We start from the raw sequence: 16,148 nt of genomic DNA, 5'->3' as shown, positions 1-16,148 counted from the left end.
TTTTTTTATTTTTTTTTTTTATAAAATTTTAGTTTTGTAATGAAATAAATGAATATGTTGGCATAATTATATTTTTGTCTACAAAACTAATTTCAAACATTTAAGCATACACCTTCGAATCAAAAGGTTTTTAAGATCATGAGAACATTTCAGTCAAGTGACCCCAAACTTTTGAACGGCAGTGTATGTTGTAACTAACATTAAGTTCATTAGTTCATGTTAACTACAGTAATGTTGTTAAATAATGTTAACAAATGGAACCTTTTTGTTAAGTGTTACCGTAATTAAAACCGTGCCGGTCTAATCCGCAGCTACTGGAAACACTTGGTTGAGGTTATTACTGCCAAAGGAGGATCAACCAGTTATTAAATCCAAGGGTTCACTTTTTCCACAGCACTGTCAATATTTAATGGGATGTGTTCAGTAAAGACATTAAAGGTTATAATTGTTTGTGTGTTGTTAGCTTAAGCACATTAAGTCTGTACTTGTGACTTTGATGAAGATGTGATCACATTTTATGACCAATTAATGCAGAAAACCAGTTAATTCCAAAGGGTTTACGTACTTTTTCTTGCCACTGTATATAAACTAGAGGTTTCTTGGGATGTACAGCTTGAGTAAGTGTTCTTTATTCTTTATGTTTAGTGTACTGTGATTCAAAACGTGGATATATTATCATTTACTCACTTGTTTCTTATTCATCTGTTTTGGCACTGGCTTCAACCTCGTTGTAAGCAAAGGTTTGTTTAATGTTTAGTTAGATAATCATTCTGTACTCAAGTCTTCAGAAAAGTTGGCCAGTATTGAGATCGCTTTGCAAATTTCCCTGTGAAGCGGCTCTGACATGAGCAGAATGGTCGAAAGTGGTGTGTGTGTGTGGGTGTGGGGGGGGCTGTAAACTAAAGCCTATTGGCTATTTAAAGAAAATGGTCGAGTCGTTTGACATTACCCATCTCTACTTCCTGTTTCAGTAGGAAATACGTCAAAACACCAAATCGAATCAAGCTCATTAAAGCACTTTATTGGTACTTTAACAAGACTAGTAACAAGACATACCTGAGACAAATAAACAAGGGAAACAGGAAACAAGGACAGAATTTCAAAATAAAAGACGCACAAGAAACCTAGTGCCCTCTCTACTGGACGCTAGGGAACGTCCCATATGTGAAACAAGGACAGTTACATTCCTTTTTTCTTTCTTTTTTCTTCTGTATGTGTCTGCAGTGGCAAAATGTGAGTTCTTTAATGCTGGTGGTAGTGTGAAGGACCGTATTAGTCTTCGTATGGTGGAGGATGCAGAGAGGGAAGGCATCCTCAAACCTGGAGACACTATCATAGAGCCCACCTCAGGAAACACTGGTAATCACATTGTGCTTTGTGTACAGTATACTGTATTTTAGATTTTTCTGCTGTTCTATTTCTAATGTTTGGTGCACTCTGTACAGGTATTGGACTTGCGCTAGCTGCAGCAGTGAAGGGTTATCGCTGCATCATTGTCATGCCAGAGAAAATGAGTATGGAAAAGGTATGATGGATTCCAACCAATAGGACCACACAGCATTTGTTCAAGCCCATCAAGAATGGTTAATTTCACGATGTTAGATAAGTCTTTCTAGGGCTGCACAATTTTGATATTGTAATCACGATTATTATTCTCAATTAATAGAAGTTTAAATAAAATACTTATTTGTTTAACTTGCCATATCAACTTCACATTGGCCCACTTAGTAGCATGTCAAAACTAAACTGTTATAAAATGTTTTAATAAATAATACACAGAAACCAAGCAATGCGACAATATTAGAATTCCGCAAATATATTAACTGAAGCTATTGCTTACTGCAGGTTTACACTCTTTGAGCCCTGCAGTTCAGCACAAGCTCGCGGACGCTTCTTGCACAGTTCTGCACTCTCATTATAAATGAAGCTTTCTACACTGCACAATAAATCAGTTATTTACACTATGTCTACGCCTTATTACGGAGCCTTTTCAGAATTGTTTTTTCTGAAATAGTTTTGTGCTCCCTAACAATAAGTTTTGTGTTCCCTCACAATAGTTTTGCGTTCTCTTGTAATAAATTTACCATTGTTTTACTACAGTAACCATATTTTACCTATGATATTCATAGTGAACTTATAGTGATAAAACAGGAAAATGAAAACTATGGTAATAAAAAAATCATAATTTCGTGGTTATTATGGTTTTAATGTACAAATACCATAGTTTAACTATGGTTTTACTAAAGTAATATTGTAGACTGTAGTAATCATATTTTTGGGTGGAAATCATTTTTGTGTTGTAATATTGTAGTAACCATGACTGCCAAAGCTATCCATGTTTTGTTTTTGTTTTTTGGTGGAAACCATGGTTTTAATTCAGAATACTGTATACATATAGTAACCATGGTTTTTCTATAGATTTACCATGGTTATTCTTATGGTTACAATAGTTTTACTATATTAACCACAAAATTATGATTTTTATTCAAATTGTTTTTGTTTTCTTGAAATATTACTATAATTTAACTAGGAAAATCAAGGTTAAAATATGGTTACTGTAGTAAAACCATAGTAAATTTATTGCGAGGGAATGCAAAACTATTGCGAGGGCACACAAAACTTATTGTGGGGGAACGCAAAACTATTTCATAAAAAAATTCCCACCCTGTCCTCTATGTGGCTCTGTACCGTGTTTATTATAGTAGACCAATCCTATTGTTTACAAAAATTTCAGCGCATGTGCAGTATGTGGTGGCAGAAAGCCGATGGACTGTTGTGTTAGATTTGACAGATTAGATGTTTAAACAAAAGTATGACACAAAACCATCATAAATACACAAATAGTCTTATCTATACAATTATTATAATGATATGAGTTAATAACATATCTTTAATAATATTCGCTTCATATGTTTGCTGCAAAGCAATGAGATGAAATGATCTCTTCAGTCCAGTCAGCTCTGTTGATGGCTTGATGCCACAGCTATCTATGAGAACCCTCGAAAGAATTTTTCAACAACGGAATCTGAAAACAGTTTACTGTTTGTGGATGATTTCTGCCACCACTTCCGTGTGTGATGTAAGCGGTGACTTTGTCAAAGGATTGGTCTATAGAGCTGTTCAGCCGTGACGTCAATTTGTAGGTGAACCCGGAAGTCTAATTCGACATGGGCTCCCTCTGGATTTTCCTGTGGTTTTTTAATAATGGGGTTTTTGAACTTATGTGTTAAATAAGGTCTGTGGTAAACATTACTTGACGATACGTGGATGTTTTGTTTTACAACATAAATTACACACTTTCATACCTCAAATGTGAATTTGAAAAAAAGTGTGTAATTCAATACGGCTTCAAACTTCACGTTTGAGGTATGACTGTGTGTAATTTATGTATTAGAACAAAACGTCCACGTATCGTTAAGTAATGTGGTAAAAGTACCACAGACCTTATTTTAATCATAAATTGAAAAACCCTTTTATAAAAAACATATGAAAATCCCAAGGGAAGTATTCTAGTTTTGTGCCATTGCTTGTTTGCAGTGTATTTACCATCTACATTGCAAGTGAGCTGCGTGACATGTAAAGAATCCAAAATAATTCAAAATTGTCAAAGGTTTCTATACAACATTTTTTGCAGCAGTTCAGTTTTCGAACCAATTTCAGACACATCCGTTGAGAAATGAAACAGCAATGGCGAATCAGAGATGCTTAAATTAGTCTAAAGTCCTATCAGTAATTCAACTGATTCCAATGCTCACATTTTATGGTCTGATGCCCAGATGCTTGCTTTATGTTTCACCTCTGTTCTTGGTGCCACACGAAAATTAGTGCTGAAGAAATATGACCTGACACTCGAAAAGAAGCTTTTGAACAAAAGCGAAAAGCATAGTTGACCCAACAGGCGTAGTTTAAAATGGAATTCTGTAATAAGTTTTCACAATAAATGAATTGCGGTAGTCGTATTTGTAATCTGGATTGCTTTTTTTTTTTTAATAATTGTGCAGCCCTAAGTATTCCTGCATCATTTCAAAATATGTCTTTTTAGGTTGATGTGTTAAGAGCTTTGGGAGCTGAGATCGTCCGAACTCCCACCAGTGCACGTTTTGACTCCCCAGAGTCCCATGTGGGTGTGGCATGGCGCCTGAAAAATGAGATTCCAAACTCGCATATCCTGGACCAATACCGCAATCCCAGCAACCCCCTGGCTCATTATGACACCACTGCTGAGGAGATACTGGAGCAGTGTGATAGTAATAGTCATGTTGTTTCTCTCTCACTTTGTCTCTTCCTGTTTACACCTGTTTTTAAAGTGTGTTTCATGTGTTTTCTTGTGAAGTGCATGCATCCAAGTCTCAGTTAATATAGTTATTCCACTAAAATATCTGAGAATTCTTCTCGAAATGTCATATTTGTGCTTAGATTGAAATCAAAGTATCATTGGGAGAAACGGTGCAGCATTTATTAATTTTTTCGCATTGTTCCCTTTTTTATTTTTTGCGCTTTATCATCATGCAGTAACACACTGTGCAAGATGTATACAGAAATGGTCACAAGAGATGCACAATATTAGGTGTAAACAGCATTTGTGATCGGATCACAAGGGTTAGTTCACCCAAAAATAAAAAACTTCTCTCATCATTTACTCACCCTCATGCCATCCCAGATGTCTATGACTTTCTTTCTTCTGCTGAACACAAACTAAGATTTTTAGAAAATAATTCAGCTCTGTAGGTTCTCACAATGCAAGTGATTGGGAAAATTTCATTTTTGGGTGATCTATCCCTTTAATATCAGGTGTAAACATGGCCCACCTCTGATCTTCACAGCATGCACTAGCATATCCACTTGTTGTTTTAACATCTTCCTACCCCCCTTACTTGTGTTTACAGGAAGAGTGGATATGCTGGTTGCAGGGACTGGCACAGGTGGCACCATTACAGGTATTGCCCGCAAACTGAAGGAGAAATGTCCCAATATTAAGGTAGACACAACATTTTTCTGTGACTTGTTGCACAGCATATCTCACAAACAGATAAGCTTGAAAATGTGGCCAGTTTTGTTAAATTGTAATTTGAAAAAAAAAATTCAGCTTCACTGAAAATTAGCTCTTGCTCATCTGGTAGATTGTTGGAGTGGACCCAGAGGGCTCGATTCTTGCTGAGCCCAATGAGCTGAACCGGACAGATAAAACCCAATATGAGGTGGAGGGTATCGGATATGACTTTATACCCACCGTCTTGGATAGATCAGTAAGTGATTCTGAAGACATTTACATCCAAACACACCTCTGATGTCCTTTTTAGATTATGTGTCTCTCCTTTGTCCCCATAATTGCTGCATTAGTTCACATGTTGGTTCCCCTTGTTGCTATTCTGTCATTTACCAGTAGATTCCAGTACAAGTACAGTTTCATAGTGTCCTACGGCGTTGGGGGCCAACATATTAATTAATATAACTAATATAATTGTGGTCCCATAAAGTATATGGACACTTAAGCCACCATTTAAATTTATTAATGTCTTTTCATTTCATAAAATATCAAACCAAGTGGTGTTTGTTTGGTTTCAAAATATAAAAAATGGATATACTGTTCAAAACAAAGACAAAGTGTCTAGACATTTTTTGGTTGTCAAACAATAGTGGAACACATCCATCATTAATGTAATGAACTACACCTGTGGTTACTCTATTAGGACTCATGAACTCAGGAAGTAACTTCATACATCTACAAAAAAAAAAAAAAAGTTCAGAAAAGTTACTGTAGTTTTTAGAATAGCTCTAGCATCATTTGTTTGCAAATGCCACTTGGTTTGATATTTTGTTGTCTGTGCATTGTAATTCATGCATTTTTAAGTGTTGCCTAAGTGTTGTTTCCTAAAGTGCTTTTTGATCCAAATACTTTTTGGGGCCACTGTAGCCAATGTACAAATTATGAAGGAGTGCATTACAACCTCTGTGTGTGTATTTCAGATGGTTGACAAATGGTACAAGTCCAATGACGAGGAGTCATTTGCCATGGCCCGAATGCTTATAAGAGATGAAGGGCTGTTATGTGGTAAACACAATATCTTTTTTCACCTGAACATTTACATACACTCACTGAGCACTTTTATTAGGAACACTATGGTCCTAAAAAAGTGTACGACGTGGTTTCTTTGTTCACCCCCCTTAGCATTTTGCGCCGAAGCAGATCACTAAAAAGCATTTGAGCTATTCAAGAGATTGGACAGATTTGCGCCATGTTGAGTGACTCTCAAGTGAGATTTTGAGTGTTCATGTTTGATTGACAGACTGAACGTGAGCGCACATGTACTGTGTATGAACGCGCGCAGACCGACCGCAGCTCTCATAACATCAGCCATGATAGTATTATAAAATTTTTTTTAATTTTTTTCTTGCAGTCAAATTCCCTCTCTAACGTGATTCAGCAATGTAGAGAACTAGTGTAAATCCTCATGTAAATGGTCACCTTACAATTCATACAGATTTGATAGGCTGCTGATAAATATATTTCTGATGATGATATCATAACGCGGGCCGCAAAAGATCGCTCGAGGGCCGCAATGTGATCTCAAAATCATTGAGATCACATTTTTTCCCCATTCTGATAGTTAATGTGAACATTAACTGAAGCTCCTGACCAATATATGCATGATTTTATGCATTGCACTGGTGCCACACGATTGGCTGATTAGATGATCGCATGAGTAAGTAGGTGTACAGGTGTTCCTAATAAAGTGCTCAGTGAGTGTAAATCATGAATTTTACCACATGCTAAATTATGCCTCATTGTTTATGAGAAGTAATATCATTATTGTAGTGCATTTGTGGAAGTTTATACTGTAGTGTTTATCATGTAATGCTCTGTCTCTGTTGTCAGGTGGTAGCTCGGGAACAGCCATGGCAGCTGCAGTAAAGTTTGCCAAAGAGCTGAAAGAAGGGCAGTGCTGTGTAGTTGTTCTGCCAGACTCTATTCGCAACTACATGTAAGGGAGATAAAAGCACATGATTTACTTTTTAGAAGCAAGCAGAACCAATTTAAGTGTCTATTTTCACCAATCACTGGCTATACTCCACAGAGAAAACTCACTTTATATAAGGCTTTGCTCAATCTGAAACAATGGGTGTTTATAAATTTGTGATTAAAATTGTACCTTTTCAAGGTCCAAGTTTTTGAGTGATAAATGGATGTTCCAGAAAGGCTTTCTGAGGGAAAAGGATATGATGGTCATTAAGCCCTGGTGAGAGGATAGTTTTATTATTTAGGATTTAGACAACAAAGATGAAGTTGATTTCTTATTGTTTAAATGTTAAAAATTTAGAACCCGAACACCCTCTCATTCTTTCTTTGTTTTGTGTCTCTTTCCTTCCTTTATCATTTCATTGAAATTTTCCAGGTGGTGGAATTTGAGATTGCAAAGCCTGAACCTCTCTGCACCCCTTACTGTTCTGCCCACAGTCACTTGCCAAAAAACCATCAAGATCTTGAAAGAGAAGGGCTTTGACCAGGCGCCTGTCGTAGATGAAGCTGGGTGGGTCATACATGCACAATATTTCAAATTACAGAAGATCGGTTCAGTTCTGAGTATTTACTGACATTAAAATGGATGATACCTGTTTAAATCAAATTAGGCCATGTTAACGCATGCAATTTTATTTTAATAGGTTAAACAGTTAACAAGTTTATTCAATTTGACATTTTTTAAGTGTTTAATTCTGTTAATTCTGTGATTTCTAAAAACTGATCGAAAGCTTCGGAGCTGATTGAAACTGATTGGAACAGTGCAAGTGTCTTTCTCACATCCGCACAAACACATAGTTTCTAGAGAAGGACCCATTTATTAGTAAATGATGGAGAAAGACACGCTTTATTTATCATTTATTTTCAAATCAAACCCAGGCCAATGTTCAACAGAATTAATGTACCTTACAGTAGTATACATATTTCTGTTGACTTACACTTAAATATTTTGAAGAGAAAATTAATACTTTTACTCCAATACATTTCTCCAGACCCTTTCATTACTTTTATGAATGAACACACAAAAAATAACACTGCTGCAAATGTAAAATGCATGCGGCCCAGTGATAGTGATGGCTTTTACTAAATACCTGTGGTTTAGAGAATGATGTCATCCCAAGGGCTGTGGTTTGTTTATGTCAAGGGGTATGCACAGTTTACATGCTCAACACTGCCTGCAAACTTCAAAAGAAACAGATGCTATTAGTGGAAAAAATCGTACTTTGACTATATTTATAATATATAATCATTATAAAAGCTGTCGATTTATCATGTTAATTCAGTGCGATTCATTTTATTAAAAATAATGCGTTAAAAATAACTCAATTAACAACCATACATAAATTCCATAATAAGAACTTTTCCTACCATCGGAGCATCTCAAGTTTGGGGGTGGGTCCCCTTGATAGTTTCGCCATATGACCAAGGGGTTTCCTCCTGATAAAATCGCAGGAGCAGGGGGTCCACTTGATAGTTTTGCAGTCAAGAATAGCTGCCAGTACTGTGACGTCATTTGTGCTCTATTGTATGCTTGATGAGTACATTTTAATAAAGGATATTTTGCTAATCAAGAATACTTGTAATGGAACAGTGTCTTCTATAAATTATTTTTGATCTTATGTAGAATGTTTTATATGAAATAATATACTGGGTAAGAGATTCTGTAACTTTCATTGCCCTTGAGATATGTGCTTACATTTTAATCTTTATTTTTTTATGTCCATTCAGTGTTATTGATAAGCACATACAGTAGAGCTGCAGCTGAGCAGCAGTATTGTGTGACGCACCACAATAATCAGAATCAGATAAGCTTTTCCTGTTGATTAATGCAAGGAATTACTTTTTATTTATCAGTAATCCAGTTACAGTTTGTGTTCTGTTGGTACTTGTGTTACAAACCTGATTTTTTTTAATCAAAAAGATTAATGCGCTGAGCTGGTGATGATTGCAAAGAGAACGCATTAGTGTAGATGATGAGCTGTGAAATGTGGCTTCATGTGATAGCGGCTCCCAGTGTTGAGAATATGAATTTAAAATAATTTCTCAAAAGCAGGCCAAATTCTGTTGGTTTTTTCTCTTGCAGGCTGCTCCAGAGCAGTCGGCAAACCGCAGGGCCATAATAGATATACCATAATGAAATCTTAGAGGGCCCTTTATGACATCATATGGTGTGTTGTGAATTCCTGCGCTTGCAAGGGTGTTGATCCACTGAGTATTAGAACACTTATGACTCAGTCACCTGCGACACGATTACGAGGTCGTGCTTTCTTTGTAGATATTAAAATGTACTGTGTTATTATGAAAGATAAATTGGTAACCGTTTACAATTAGGGTTTGTTAAACATTAGTTAACAACATTGGTTAACATGAACTAACAATGAATTTTTATATTTAAATATAATTTTAAATATTTATTAATCTTAGTTCATGTTAATTTTTAACATATAGTAATACATTTTTAAAATCAAAAATATATAGAGGCCCCATTATGACATCATAAAGATCTCATTATGACATCATAAAGATTGCATTATGACATCATAGAAGCTGCATTATGACATAATAGAGGGCCCATTTTGACACCATAAAGATCTCATTATGACATCATAAAGATTGCATTATGACATCATAGAAGCTGCATTTTGACATCATAGAGGCCCCATTATGACATCATTGAGGCCACAATATGACATCATAGACCTTATTCACGCTAGTGCCATCTTTGATTGTTAATGGGAATTACAACGAAGCTGTTTGGGATAGACTTACAGTCTCTTCAGTGGGCTGTACTGCAGTTTAAAGTGTTTTTGGATCGTTCCGCAGACAAATAAAAATCTGTCCAAGAACATTCAATATACAAAGAACTCGAGACAACATGAGTTGTGGAAAATCAGATGTGATCTAGGAGCTTTATACCATTCGTGCCATTGAAGAGACTGTAAGTCTATCCCTCACAGCCTCGTTGTCATTCCCATTAAAAATCAAAGATGGTGCTAGCGTGAATAAGGTCTATAGAGGCCTTTTTGTGACATCATTGAAGCTCCATTATGACATCTCACAAAGTACACTTCATTAACAGCCTTGTGGAAGTGCCCTACTTTCTGCACTGCCACTCAGCTAGGTTGCCATGGCTATAATTAGCTGACACATTAAGTCTTTTACTTGTATTTTGAATAATTAAGTTGATTTTTTATTAGTTGCTTTAATACTTTTACGTAAGTATTTTTCTCGTGAGTTAACTTTTACTTGAGTCAATTTCCATAAAGGTATCTTTACTTTTACTTAAGTCTGAGGATTGGGTACTTTGTACAACACTGGAATGCGGTAACATGTTAACTATGAAAAAAATATGATCAATAATAACAAATAATTTAATTGACAGCCCAAATTAAAATTTGATTTATTTCATTGTAAATTGTTACGGGTGCTGTAAGCGATTTTAGCCATTCTGGAACTGCAACTTGGACGTTGGCAGACTTGGCCGTTGATTAGCCACACAACTCTTTCCAAAACCCAGCACTCCAAAGACACGTGCACACACACAGACACACTTGGAGACATTGTATTAGAGCTAATGAGTGTTTCGCGGGAGCAAACATTTTGGGCATTTTGCAGAAGCAGGACACCTTACCGGCACTTATAAAAGAATACATGGGCTGCCCTGTGAATGCGCACAATGATTGACAGGCAGAAAGTCTTCTGATTGGCTAAACAAACGATCTGACCACGGCTCACTGACAGCTTCTTCACTGTTGTTAATCGAGCCTAGGGCTGTTACAGAGACAGATGTGATATTTCATGGCACCTATTTAATGATATCTGAAAGGTATTAAGGACGTTTTCTGCATGCCATTTAATAAAATAAAATAAATCACTTACAGCACCTTTAAAGAAAGCAGTTTTGGATTCACTCTGCAGGCTGATTCTTGGGATGGTGACTCTGGGAAACATGCTTGCTTCTGTGCTAGCAGGAAAGGTCAAGCCCTCTGACCCTGTCAGCAAAGTGCTCTACAAGCAGTTCAAACAGGTGGGTCCAGTGCAAAGTTTGTAAGGACTTTTCGTGTTTGTAAAAGAACTGTTTCAGTTTCTTTTCCTAAGTCCATTTGAACGTTTCTCTCTCATTCGCCCAATTTAGATTCGTCTTACTGATAATTTGGGAAAGCTTTCTCGGATCTTGGAAACTGATCACTTTGCCCTGGTAGTCCATGAGCAGATTCAGTGTGAGTGTTTGTTCTCAAGGCTGTTAGTGTTTATGAATAACTGTCCAGTTATTGCAGAATCACAGATATCCAAGCAGTAACATCCTCTCATTGGTTTTACAGCACATTAGTTGCTTATTGTAAACTGTGATTTAGTAAATTTGACTCACAATGCTTAATGGAGTAGTTCACCTGAAATTGAAAAATTTGACATGAGCCTCTCACCCTTCGTGATTTCTTGATTTGACTAATCTGTCGTTCCTACCCAGTGTTATTTTCTAATTCTGCAAAATATCCAAGCAGCTCAACTTCATACAAAAAAGTGAAATTTGAGTGCCCAATATGTCACACATAAAACTCTGAACCTTCAACCAAAATTCTTGGATCTTAACACACCACCAAAAAATATGGGTTGTGTCTCCGTCTTCTGATTGGCATCGCTAGCAGGTGGGTGTGTCTTTAAGACCAAGCCTATACAATCTAGAGGGGGTCCAATAGAATCTATGTAAAATCTTGAATTGCATAAGGCAAACCCTTGCATCTCTAGATACAGACTTGATGTTTTTTAGAATCCTAGCCCACACTCCCTCCTCCAATACCAAGTTTAAATCTTTCTCCCATAATCACTTGATAGAAGTTAAAGCTCCATCCCCCAGACTCTGAATTAGCAGGGAGTAATACACTGATGCCTCATGACCTATGACTTGTGCTCTTAAGCCATTAGCTTGGTGTGAAGAACAGATCAAGATTCAAGCCATTATTCACTAATAATCTTCCACTGTTTTGGAGCTTTCAAATCTCTTTCGTGCTTGTGTTCAATTAAAAAATGGCGCCACAAGACATGTCATGTCAGGTTTGACATTACTGATGACAAACACCATGGGCTCTCGCATGTCACGTGACCAATTGCGAAGCAGCCATTTTGAAAACATGACCACACATGACATTTGAGAGCTATGGCAGGTAAGATAATCAATAAATAACTTCAGTGTCTGTTCCTCACCAATCTATTTGTAACACAGCTTCACAAACAGAAGGGAAGGAGAACACAGGGAAGCAGGTTTTTCCAGGCTCAGGTAGGACTTTTAATTGGCCACTTCAATGCTTTACAACTTCACAAACTCATCAGGTTCACAGGCACGTAGTAACTTAAACACATCAGCTTCACAAACATAACAGATTAAACGTAACAGCTTCAGGAGCACCATGGCCTTCCTTGTGCCAGACTCTCTCTCTCCTCTGCTGGTGGTGAGGCTGCTTATATGCCGCTCTCCCCATGCTCACTGGAATTAGAAACAGGTGTTAAACATAATCTAGCTCAGGTGCAAGCACGCTTACCACTTTCTTTCTCTCCGGACGGACACTTGACCATGCCCCCACTGCCACACTATTGTATAGCTTTAGAAGACATTTCCTTTTAATGGAAAACAAAATATTTTGTAAGAGAGAAAATAATATAAGTTTGAAAGGTAATGGGTGTGAGTAAAAAATTTCAAAATGTTCATTTTTGGGTGAGCCTTTTACTCATTCCATTAGATTTACTTGATTCACTTCTGCTTGATTTACTTCTCTCTTTTCAGATCTGACAGATGGATCCTCTAGTCTAAAGCAAATGGTGTTTGGAGTGGTGACAGCCATCGATCTCCTCAACTTTGTGACCGCACGAGAGAAAAGAGAGCGGTCCATGTCTGAATCAGCAGATGAATTCTGAATGCATTAGAGGCCTTTCTGTCTTCTAACCAATCTATCTGAATGCAATGCACATCAAAGAATCACTTCAGAGATAGTCATAAGATCTTAATGCCCAAACTTGCACAATAAGCTTGTGTTTGGTGTAACTATATTTTTTTTATCATGAAAAAGTGTACCACTTTGTGTAGTCTAACAGATTTTACAACGATAATTGAAGGCAGCTGAATTTTCAGCTGTGTCATGGTACACAAATTTCAACCAAATTGTTCAGGGTGGGGTTAGTGTTAAAACAATTATAGAAAATAGTACAGTATTGTTTAATGTTGTCATAAAGCTGTTTTTCATTTGCTTTCATTGCTCCTTTTTATTATGAAAAGTTTGTGTATCTGTATAATATAATTTAGAAGAGTGTGATTTGACTAAGCTTAACAGTATAATTTTTTGTTTAAGTTGATCTAGTTTATCTAACTCTCATACATCAGTGGTTCTCAACTGGTGGGTCATGACCAAAAATGGGTTGCAGCACTGTAAAAAATGAAATTGCATTTTATCCAGCTTATGGGGATTTTTGAGTCACAGAAACTCAAAATGTAAATTACTTTGCATCTATATAAAAACACATGTTAGACCAACAATAGTCCCCCAAATGTTGTCCCAACTAGTCAAACAGTGTTGTCTGAACGAACAATTTCATGTTGAACAGTGTTGCTGATGTGTGAGTTCCCAGCATGCATTGCAACATGAATACATTATGTGGTTAGTGTTTTAGGCTTGTTCCTTGCTGTTTGCTGAATTTATTTATGCTTTTTGTTGTTGGTGGGGTTTTTTTTTTTTTTTTTTTTTTTTGGCACTGTTGGCACTATTAGTTGATAGTTGTGCGGTGAAGTTAGGAGCTCATCTTTTAACTTAATGAGGTTTGCTGATTGTCACTGTTATTTAGGTTTATGTGTTAAGGATTGAGGTCTATTGTGTGTCTACATCAAACAATTATTCATACCGCCTTGCCTCACAAGACATACCTCTCTCTTCAGAGGCAAAGATTGACGAAGAAGGTAACTTCATATAAAATTACTTTAAATGGTGACAAAATGAAAGTTCTCACATTGTGAATTGTCAGTTGGCTAAACTAGAAAAGAGTAGTTCTCAACAAGAATTTTTGCATTTAGTTTAAACAAAGCAGTGTTACTTAGGACAATTATTCAAACATCGTTGAGAGAACCCAAAACCTTACTGCATCATGTTGCGTTGAATTTTTCAGTTTGCTCAACGATTCTTGTTTGACATCAAAGAATCACAGTGAGGTCAGTTCTGATAGGGTTGCAGACAACAGGGAAAATTTTGCTAAATGCAAATAATAAAATGCAGCTAAGCATATAATCATCATAGCTAGATTAGCAAATTAAATATGCTATTCAACGAACAAAATGGAGGATAAAATGATTCCCTTTTGTTGTTGACCACAAAGGCTTGCATCCAGTCAGGCTCTACGAAATCTGTCACCTGAAGCTAGCCAAGTAAGGCAGATGGACAACTACACAAGATAAAAGGAAATACAATCCAGAATACATTAAATACATGTTTGCTTTAAACATGGTTTGTGTCAACCACATCGTGTTTTGTGCAGTGAATTACTTCCTTAATAAATAATAATATTTATGTTGTTTAATTTTAAGAACATTTTGGTTTACTTTTGTATGATAAACAATTGTGATACTGTAAACCGTTAATGCATTGTTGTGAGCACTCACTGAGGTCTTTTCCTGATTTTATTAAGCAGAGGCACACACACCACTGTTTTTGTTCTGATTATTTTTCTGCTGGCAGGGAGCCTATGGCAAACCGTAAAACCATATGGTAAAATTTGACACACTGATTGCGGCTGGTCTGAACATTAATCTGACCAACTTTGGTGTCTACCCTTCAAACCCTCTACCGCCACCATCAGTGCAAAGTCGAACCTTTAATCTGTATATAACTTTTGACTCATTTGGCCTAGAAACATTCCTTACATCTTATAAATCGTATCCTCATACCAATTTCAACAAACCCACTCAATCCAATTCCCATCCATGGTATTGGCAGCCAAATGGCAGTGGAACATGCTTTTACATCAATGAAAGTTGGTGTACAGTTGTAACAACATTAAAGAGGATATGCTGTCCTAATTTGGAAGCGCTCTTTGTTAACTGTAAGCCTTTCTACTCGCTACGGGAGTTTTCCTTGTTTATTCTGGTGAGTGTGTATATTGCGCCAAACGTGTGTGTGAACACAGCGCTGCGACAGCTGACTGATCAAATCACAGACACAGAACAACAATACCCGGACTCAGTTATTATTATTCTTGGGGATTTTAACAAAGCAAATCTCACACGTGAACTGCCCAAATACAAACAGCACATTAAATGCCCCACCAGAGACAGAAACATACTGGATCATTGTTACATAACAATAAAGGATACATATCGCTCTGTCCCTAGAGTAGCTTTGGGACTCTCTGATCACTGTCTGGTTCATCTTCTTCCAACCTACAGGCAGAAATTAAAATCAACCAAGCCAATAGTAAATCTGTAAAGAGATGGACCAACGAAGCAGAGCAGGAACTACAAGCCTGCTTCGATTGCATGGATTGGAGTGTTTTGAGGCTGCAGCCTTAGACCTGGACGAGCTCACAGATACTGTTACATCATATATCAGTTTCTGTGAGGATATGTGCATTCCTACTAGGACTTATTTAAAGTTCAAAGACAAACTGTGGTTTACAGCAGAGCCCAGGTAGCTTCGTCAGGCCAAAGAGGATGCTTACAGGGGTGGGGATAAAGTCTTGTACAATCAGGCCAGGAACACACTGAACAAGGAAATCAAAGTTGCTAAAAAAGCTACTCTGAGAAGCTGAAAAACAAGTTTTCAGCTAACGACCTTGCATCAGTGTGGAGTGGCATGAAACAACTCACAAATTACAGGACTCCTACCCCCAACCCTCTGGTGGACCAACAACTGGCTGACGACCTGAATGTGTTCTACTGCAGATTTGAAAGGCCCAATCTCACACCCCCACTCTGACCTTCACTTCACACAAACACCAACACCTCCTGCAACCCCCCTCCTCCCCCCTCCTGCTACTCAACCTGCACTTAAAATCTGTGAAGATGATGTGAGCCTGATCTTTCGGAAAAAAAAGACGAGGAAAGCTTCAGGCCCAGATGGTGTCTCACCAGCGTGTCTTCGATCCTGTGCTAACC

The 16,148-nt window shown here is 37.2% G+C and overlaps 1 protein-coding gene across 4 annotated transcripts in view; it reads left to right on the top strand.

Moving 5' to 3' along the window:
- The window catches only part of cbsa (cystathionine beta-synthase a), a 32,504-nt gene extending 18,960 nt beyond the window's left edge, over positions 1 to 13,544 (top strand). The window contains exons 5-17 of one of the 4 annotated variants that reach the window (XM_051702498.1): positions 1,225 to 1,359; positions 1,446 to 1,525; positions 4,043 to 4,247; positions 4,887 to 4,978; positions 5,121 to 5,246; positions 5,968 to 6,052; positions 6,878 to 6,983; positions 7,161 to 7,238; positions 7,395 to 7,529; positions 10,937 to 11,045; positions 11,154 to 11,238; positions 12,240 to 12,293; positions 12,798 to 13,544. In XM_051702498.1, the coding sequence (XP_051558458.1) occupies positions 1,225 to 1,359; positions 1,446 to 1,525; positions 4,043 to 4,247; positions 4,887 to 4,978; positions 5,121 to 5,246; positions 5,968 to 6,052; positions 6,878 to 6,983; positions 7,161 to 7,238; positions 7,395 to 7,529; positions 10,937 to 11,045; positions 11,154 to 11,238; positions 12,240 to 12,293; positions 12,798 to 12,928 (1,421 nt within the window). In that variant the 3' untranslated portion in view covers positions 12,929 to 13,544. Of the gene's footprint in view, positions 1 to 1,224; positions 1,360 to 1,445; positions 1,526 to 4,042; positions 4,248 to 4,886; positions 4,979 to 5,120; positions 5,247 to 5,967; positions 6,053 to 6,877; positions 6,984 to 7,160; positions 7,239 to 7,394; positions 7,530 to 10,899; positions 11,046 to 11,153; positions 11,239 to 12,239; positions 12,294 to 12,797 lie in introns of those variants that run through there. The other 3 variants (XR_007897691.1, XR_007897690.1, XM_051702499.1) reach the window with 3 other exon arrangements.
- The last annotated feature ends 2,604 nt before the right edge of the window (positions 13,545 to 16,148 follow it).

This window comes from Myxocyprinus asiaticus, chromosome 7 (assembly GCF_019703515.2).
Source record: "Myxocyprinus asiaticus isolate MX2 ecotype Aquarium Trade chromosome 7, UBuf_Myxa_2, whole genome shotgun sequence".
NCBI classification, from domain to species: Eukaryota; Metazoa; Chordata; class Actinopteri; order Cypriniformes; family Catostomidae; genus Myxocyprinus; species Myxocyprinus asiaticus.
The sequence above is the reverse complement of the archived record's forward strand: the minus strand, read 5'-3'. Positions and strand labels throughout refer to the sequence as shown.